Source organism: Erythrolamprus reginae, chromosome 2 (genome assembly GCF_031021105.1).
Source record: "Erythrolamprus reginae isolate rEryReg1 chromosome 2, rEryReg1.hap1, whole genome shotgun sequence".
NCBI classification, from domain to species: Eukaryota; Metazoa; Chordata; class Lepidosauria; order Squamata; family Dipsadidae; genus Erythrolamprus; species Erythrolamprus reginae.
The window spans coordinates 44,177,778-44,185,880 of record NC_091951.1 but is presented as its reverse complement, the minus strand read 5'-3'; the positions used below and the strand labels follow the sequence as shown (position 1 = coordinate 44,185,880).

At 46.2% G+C, this 8,103-nt stretch overlaps 1 protein-coding gene across 9 annotated transcripts in view; it reads right to left on the bottom strand.

Annotated features, from left to right (window-relative positions):
- The window catches only part of BRPF1 (bromodomain and PHD finger containing 1), a 58,426-nt gene that overhangs the window by 8,575 nt on the left and 41,748 nt on the right, over positions 1-8,103 (bottom strand). For 6 of the 9 annotated variants that reach the window (XM_070738011.1, XM_070738012.1, XM_070738013.1 and 3 more), the window contains 2 exons: positions 3,434-3,688; positions 488-635 (listed from right to left, as the gene is read on the bottom strand). In XM_070738011.1, coding sequence (XP_070594112.1) covers positions 488-635; positions 3,434-3,688 — 403 coding nt within the window. Of the gene's footprint in view, positions 1-487; positions 636-3,433; positions 3,719-8,103 lie in introns of all 9 variants that reach the window. The other 3 variants (XM_070738008.1, XM_070738009.1, XM_070738010.1) reach the window with 1 other exon arrangement.

Below are 8,103 nucleotides of genomic sequence, written 5' to 3'. Positions count from 1 at the left end.
TTCATTCATTCAGATCTAGGATGTGTTCTTTGAGGGTTCCCTTTATTTTTTTGAGCAGTATATTTTGAAATGTGCTGCCTGTAGATACTAGAAATATCCAGTAAGTATTTAAGAGTGCAATGGTTACAGTGCGGCACTACAGGCTACTTCGGCTAACTGCTAGTTGTAGTTCAGCACTTCAGATCTCACCACCGGCTCAAGGTTGGCTCAGCCTTCCATCCTTCCGAGGTGGGTAAAATGAGGACCCCAGATTGTTGGGGGCAATATTATGCTGGCTCTGTAAACCACTTAGAGAGGGCTGTAAAAGCACTGTGAAGTAGTATATGAATCTTAATTGCTGTTGCTAAATGCCCTTGTGGCAATGCGCCTTAAAGGAGCCTGATTAACAACAGCAACAACAAAAAGTAGCAAGCTTGAAGAACACTGTCCTCAGGCTTGCCAAGGGACACCAAGCAGGGTTTCCACGGCAGGCTGGGACTTCCGGTACCTGGTGCGATCCGAGGCTGCACTGCTGCTGCTGGTGCTGCTGGACTCTGAATCGGAGCTGCTGCGTGGGAGGTTGTAGCCACTGCGGTAGACAAGGAAGCTCTTCTTGACTGGCTGGCTGCCGCTGCTGAAACCGTTAGCTGGCAGGTCTGGAGGGAGAGACGGAGCCGTCAGGGAAAGAAAAAAGGCCCTGGTCTAATTGCTACAGTAAAGCTCGCCAAGGACAAAAGCTTCCTGTCGGGCAACCATAGATGATAAGTTTAGGTCAGGGTGGGTTGGTTGGTTTATTTGATTTCTATGCTGCCCAATCCCAAAGGACTCAGGATTCAAGAAGCAAAGACGGTAGGTACTAAGGCATCTGTCTGTGCCTGCCTTCTACAGATGCAGACAGATGCCGCAACCACGACCAACATTTCTGTGGCTTAAACAAGACAATTATTGTGGCCCGCCAGCATCCCGTACAGCTGATACTGGATCCTGCTCAAGAGGAGACCGACTTGGTGATGGCGCCAGCGGTCTGTTAAGCTGGCACCCAATCAGATAGTGGGGAGGATGGCAAGGCAGAGGTTCTGCCAGGGCCTTCAGAATCTCCAGCATGTCATAGCAACGATGCGGAAAAAGAGGCTTCCCCTCTTCTTGATGCAAGAGTCCGCAGAGCTGCCAAGAGACAGGAATGGTTACTCCAGAGGAGGTCTCTTCGGGAGTAAGACTGGAGGCTAATTGGCCATTCCCCTAGTCTACTTAAGGACATCAGAGACGGCTAACAAGCTGCAGAGAACAATGTTTAGGAAACCCATCTGATCATACTGCCCGAAAGACTTCTGCTTTGTTTTCTCTGCTGCCGTTTCGGTTATCAAGAACTACCTCTAGGCATTTTGCGTTGCATTGGACGCACAAGAAATTTGCACAAACACAATCACACTTGGCCAATAAAGAATTCTATTTTGCCAATTCTCTGAAGCTATGTAAGATATCAAGACCTATTTGCTCCTCTTGGCTTCAAAACTCTTTGAACTAATACCAGCTATTAATGGAGATTGATTAGTAGCTGGTTGCTTGCCAAAACAGATTGCTTGTAGATTGGCATGTGCATATTCACTGCTAAAAAATTTATTAGTAGTGGTGTTTGAATTAAATAATGTGTACAAACTGGGTGTTCTGCTACATTCTTGGTGGGGACAGAACAGCAGTCGCTAAGTGAGTTTTGCCCCATTTTAACACCTCTCTTGCCACCATTGTTCAGTGAAACACTGCAATTGTTAACGTCAGTAATGTTGTGGTTAGCTCTGGCCCAGCTCCTGCCCCAAGGACTGTGGATGTGGGGGAGACATCCACATGCTGCAGGCCTGTTTTGCCCCCGGTGGAATCTGCTGATGAAGGCTCCTCTGATCAAGAAGACATGAGTGACAGGGAGGAGGAGAGTGTGGCAGACAGCTCAGAAGGAGATCAATTATCTAGCTCCTCCTTGGATTCAGAACAAGAGTTAATGATACAGCCACGCATGTGGAGAGCGATGCATCGGCAACAACAACTGAGAGATTATTATCAAAGAAAATGAGGCCACCTGTGGTTGGGTGGGGCTGTGGTCATTAGCGAGGCTGCTATAAAGAGCAGCCTGTGGGTTTGGCCATTGTGGAGGATTATCTGATCGTTGTGTTTCGTGACTGCTTTACTGACTTTGACCTTTTGTGTGCTGATTTTTCCCCACTTTGAAACTAAACCAGGGCAAAGTGTGTTTCACTTTGTGAAAGAAGAAGGACTGTGAATTGCCTCACAGCTGCAAGCTAAGTATCTCAGAACTGATAAGGGACTTGTACAAATTACCAGTTTGTTTGGAGACGAGTGCTCTTTGCTATACCAAAAGAGGGCTTGGTTTAAGTGAATTTTCATTATAAAGAACATTGTTTTGAATTTTCAAACGTGGGTGTGTCTGAAATTTGTACCTGTGAATTTTCGGGAGGAGTCTACGAGAGAGCCCGACAGAACAAGTAACATGGCTGTTAATCTGAATCTGGCTTCCCCATTTTGTTTGTCGGGAGGTTGCAAAAGACTCTGGGACATTGCAACCATCATAAATAGGAGTCGTTTGCCTACAATAGTTGTGTGAAAAACTATCATAAGTCACCTTTTTTCCAGGGCCGTTTTTAACGTCAAATGATCGCTACGTGAACTGTTGTAAGTCGAGGACTATCTACACCATAAAAGCAGCAAGCTTAAGGAGAAAGAGGCTAAGCTTACGCTTTAAGAGGCTAGTACTCTTGCCTGTCAATTATTACCCCAACTCTGTTGAATAATTTATTTTTGAAATGTTTTATTTCCTCCTTCAATGTGCTTCCTGCTTTATATAGGCACTCCCTTTCGACCCTGTTGAGCGCATATATAAACTGAAAGGCAAAGTATTAATTACTAAGGAAATGTTGCTTTTCTCCCCAAGAAGCCATCATCGCTCCCTGAAAACAGCTCATGGTTGGCTCTTAGTGGTGCCAAGCACACTGGACTTCCATTGTGGGCTCAATGTGGAACCCCCACAGACTGCCTCCAATTCAGGATGGGAAGACTTAAGCATTTTTAAGTGTGTTTCAACACTGCGTATACGTTATTTTAAAAAAGCATGAGCGCTATAAAGGCAAGTGGGCTGCAGCCTTATGTCAGAATAATGTGTTTGTCTACACTGCAGAGGTCTTCAAACTTGGCAACTTTAAGACTTATGGACTTCAACTCCCAGAGAATTCTGGGAGTTGAAGTCCACAAGTCTTACAAAATTGCCAAGTTTGGGAACCCCAGGTCTACAGAGATATAGTCTATAGTTTTCAAACGTGTGTGTGTCTGAAATTTGTACCTGTGAATTTTTGGGAGGAGTCTACCAGAGAGCCCGACAGAACAGGTATAATGCACATAAGACAGAACCAAGGTCCGGCGCTCAAGGTTTCCCCGCAGCTTCACTCACCAATCGGAGCATCCTCAGCCGATTTGTCGCTGTCGCTGTCGGAGCTGGAGCTGGGCCGTGGGCTCCTCACCCGCTTGCGCTGCCGTTGGGATCCCATGATCGGGAGGTGAGGGGGCCCCACGGGGCTGTTTCCGTGACCCGGAGCCAGCTGACTGTCACGATTCTTGGGGGGCCGCCCAGGACGCTTCGGGGGCACGGCGGTTTTGGGATTCTTCTTGGAGAAGAGCACCGACGTTCTCCTGCCGACTTCGTGTGCTGGGGTGGAGGAGGAATTGGGGCCAAGGCCTAGAATGAGGTGGAGGCTTTGGTTTAGAGGAACAAATTGGGCACGCTGGGGGCCAGGATCCTGTCTTCCAGAGACAAGGGGCAGGCGGTCCTTGGCTAACCGTAGCAACCGGGGCCAGAATCGTCCCAACTGCTACGTGAATCGACAAGGGTCGTTAAGCAAGGGCATAACATGGTCACCATTTGCAATCCTCTGCCACCTTTCCCACCAACGTGGCTTGCCGGAAGCCAGGAGAGAAAGTCACAAATGGTGATCCCGTGGCTATGAGATGCTGCCATAACCAGAATTCTCAGGACCGGTCCTACGTACCACTCATTCAGTGCCACCATAAAGTGTAAGTAGAATAAGAACGAGTAGTCATTAACCAAGGACGCCTGTTAAGTTGAACAGCTGGATTCTAAGGGGGTGTTCAACCTTTCTGCCAAAACTAGTCTCCTCCCAACTGCAATTGGAATGAATCTCAAACAAAGGAACTCGTACTGTTTTCTTTCATTGTATCTTCTAACACAGTGTTTCCCAACCTTAGCAACTTGAAGATATCTGGACTTCAACTCCCAGAATTCCCCAGCCAGATATCTGTTTGTTTGTTTGTTTGTTTGTTTGTTTGTTTGTTTGTTTGTGTTTGTTTATTTATTTATTTGATTTATTTATTTGATTTGTATGCCGCCCCTCCCCGTAGACTCGGGGCGGCTAACAGTAATAAAAAACATCATGTAAATCCAATACTAAAAACAACTAAAAACCCTTATTGTAAAACTAAACATCCATACAAACAAACATACCATGCATAAATTGTAAAGGCCTAGGGGGAAAGAATATCTCAGTTCCCCCATGCCTGACGGCAGAGGTGGGTTTTAAGGAGCTTACGAAAGGCGAGGAGGGTGGGGGCAATTCTAATCTCCGGGGGGAGTTGATTCCAGAGGGCCGGGGCCACCACAGAGAAGGCTTTTCCCCTGGGCCCCACCAAGCAACATTGTTTTGTTGACGGGACCCAGAGAAGGCCCACTCTGTGGGACCTAGCCGGTCGCTGGGATTCGTGCGGCAGAAGGCGGTCTCGTAGATACTTCTTCAAGTTGCCAAGGTTGGGAAACACTGTTCTAACACACCCACATAAGGTGCAGGGAGGGGGGGGGGGAATCTATCTGTGAACAAGGGAATTCCAAGCCAAACTTAATGCAACATGCAAGACAGGCTTCAGAACTGTTTTACACAACTTCCCAACTCCAAGTCAAGAGTTTGAGCACTTTATAAAAAAAAAAAGTTCAACCCATCCTAATTGTCTAGATTAGATTAGAATAGAATTGAGTTGGAAGGGACCAAGTGCCTTTCTTAATAACACTGTGATCTAATGAATAGATTTGCTCTAGGATAGGGGCATTAAACTTGAGGCCTGGATGCGATACGCACTGGGCACGGGGTGGGAAGTTGCGATGCATCACATGATGACAATGTGACGCCGTGAATTTGATGCCCCTGGTCTAGGCATATCTCCACACGTTTTGCATAACATCAGGCCAGGGGTCGGTAACCTTAAATACTCAAAGAACCAAAAAGCGGAAGCCCCCCGTTCAATTCTGGAGCTTACCGGAAGTCCAGTTCCTCCACCTCCTAGCGCTGTGTCCTTGTTCCTCTACCAATCCTAAGCAAAAGCCCTATCAATTTGGGAGCTGACGGGGAAACCTGCCCCTTGCCATAGAGTCTCCTCCTGGCACACCCTGCTCCCCCCACCCCAACCACAAGCTCCTCTCAAAATAGTGGTGCCGACCAGCGACAGGGAGCCGCAGCAGACGGACGAAAGAGCCACAGGCGGCTCCAGAGCCGCAGGTTGCTGACCTCTGCATTAAGCTAAACATCATCTTTAAGGCGATAGGACAAGTACAAATAAACTTCATGCTGCTCTAGTTTTCATAAAGAGCCGAGAGGCAGGTTTGGAAGACATCTTGAAGATGCCATTCTGGCATCTGACAAGCATGGGTGACCAGCCTCTGCTGAAGTTGTTTGCAGGAGGAAAACCTTCTGCAATTGCTGAGGTGATCACTTACAAGTTCAGTGACCCTGCCCTAATTTAGGAATATTGTCCCATCTTTTGGAAGTGGTGCAAAGTCTTCTCTGCATCCAGGAAACAAGGTGTTAGGCTTTCTTTCTTTCTCTCTCTCTCTTTCACTCCTTCTTTCTTTTTTCTTTCTCTTTCTTTCTTTCTCTCCTTCTTTCTTTCTTTCTCTTTCTTTCCTTCTTTCTCTCTCTCCTTTCTTTCTTTCTCTTTCTTTCTTTCTCTTTCTTCCTTTCTCTTTCTTTCTCTCTCTCTCTTTCACTCCTTTCTTTCTTCTTTCTCTTTCTTTCTTTCTCTCTCTCTCTCTTTCTCTCCTTCTTTCTTTTTTTCTTTCTCTTTCTTTCCTTCTTTCTCTCCTTCTTTCTTTCTTTCTCTTTCTTTCTTTCTCTCTCTCTCTCTTTCTCTCCTTCTTTCTTTCTCTTTCTTTCTTTCTCTCTCTTTCTCTCCTTCTTTCTTTCTTTCTCTCTTTCCTTCTTTCTCTCTCTCTCCTTCTTTCTTTCTTTCTCTCTCCTTTCTTTCTTTCTTTCTTTCTCTTTCTTTCCTTCTCTCTCTCTCCTTCTTTCTTTCTTTCTTTCTTTCTCTTTCTTTCTCTCCTTCTTTCTTTCTCTCTCTTTCCTTCTTTCTCTCTCTCTCTCCTTTCTTTCTTTCTTTTTCTTTTTCTTTCTTTCTCTTTCTTTCCTTCTTTCTCTCTCTCTCCTTCTTTCTTTCTTTCTCTTTCTTTCTCTCTCCTTTCTTTCCTTCTTTCTTTCTCTTTCTTTCTTTCTCTCCTTTCTTTCTTTCTCTTTCTTTCTTTCTTTCTCTCTCTTTCTCTTTCTCTCCTTTCTTTCTCTTTCTTTCTTTCTTTCTGTCTCTCTCACACACACACGCATGCACACTCTCTCTCTCTCTCTCTCTCTCTCTCTCTCTCTCTCTCAATTTCTTATTTGACTTATATGCTGCCCTTCTCCCAAGACTCAGGACGGCATATAAGTCCAATTAATAAATAAATTTAAAAATAACTTTCATAAATCAGTTGCATTTCTGAAAATAAGGTTACTGATTCCAAAAGATGCCTTTCAAAAATTGCTCAAGCTTTAGTGACTCCTGTCTTACCATGTGTAAGGCAGCAGAGTAATAAGGGATGGATGACAGGAACGTGTGTACATGTTCAGGAATATGCCCCCAAACCTCGAGTACAGTGAAAAGCTAGGCATAAGGCAGGAGCAATATGGATTCTGCTGAAGAAAAGGGATCTCAGGATCACCTAACCGAGAGGACTTCAAACTTGGCAACAAGACTTGTGGATTTCAACTCCCAGAATTCTCCAGCCAACTATACTATATGGGCTGGAGAACTCTGGGAGTTGAAGTCCACAAGTCTTAAAGTAGCCATGTTTGGGGGACCCTTGCAAATCTAACCCTTCCATTTCATTGTTATCTGGGGAATGATGGGAAATGTAGTTCAGCACATTTAAGAAGAGAGTATCTGTAGCTCAGGGCTGAACTATGAAGTTCTTGGCAGCTCTCTGGTTTTTGATTGATTGACCCGGCTAGTTAACAAGGTCAAGACACTGATGATGTTATGCAGTTGAATTAACGAAATATCTGGAGAGGAACAACCAAGCTCAGGGAGCTCCAAGGACTTCACGCGTACGAAAGGTGCCAAATTGGATCAAACTAGGCCAGGGGTAGGCTCTTCTATTACATGTGGACTTCAACTCCCAGAATTCCTGAGCTAGCCTGATTGGCTCAGGAATTCTGGGAGTTGAAGTCCACAAGTCAGAGAAAGGCCAACTTTGCCTTACCTCTGGCCTAGGGGGATTTTAAGTCACCCAGATCACAGTGGCTCCAAAGGTGCTGTTTCTCTGTGTTTTTCCTTGAAGAAATTTCACTTCTCAACCAAGACGTTTCTTCAGCACACAGGTGTCGAAGTCGATTTTATTGAGGGATGTGTCTAGGCTGTGTTTTACCTCAGGGGGCCATGGTAGGCGTGGCCAGATCTATGTTGGGGGCACCTCTGGGAGTTGGGGGCCCGAGAGCTCCACTAGCTAAAATGGCCTCCTGCAGCAAAAATTAAGCCTGGGGGGAGGGCATGCACAACACACAAACACACAGGGCTCCGTTTTCAGCCACAACAGCCTCCTGCAGCCCTCTGCCAGTAGAAACAGAGCCCAGATGAGCCACGAGTGACACACCTACCCCTGGAGCCTTGTTTTCATTGGCAGAGGGCTGCAGGAGGCTGTCGTGGCTGAAAACAGAGCCTGGGAGGACCCTCACTGGCAGAGGCATTGCGGGCCAATCTTTCAGTGTTTTCACGGCGGCCCCACAGGCCAGATCTCAGCACTCCGCAGGCTGG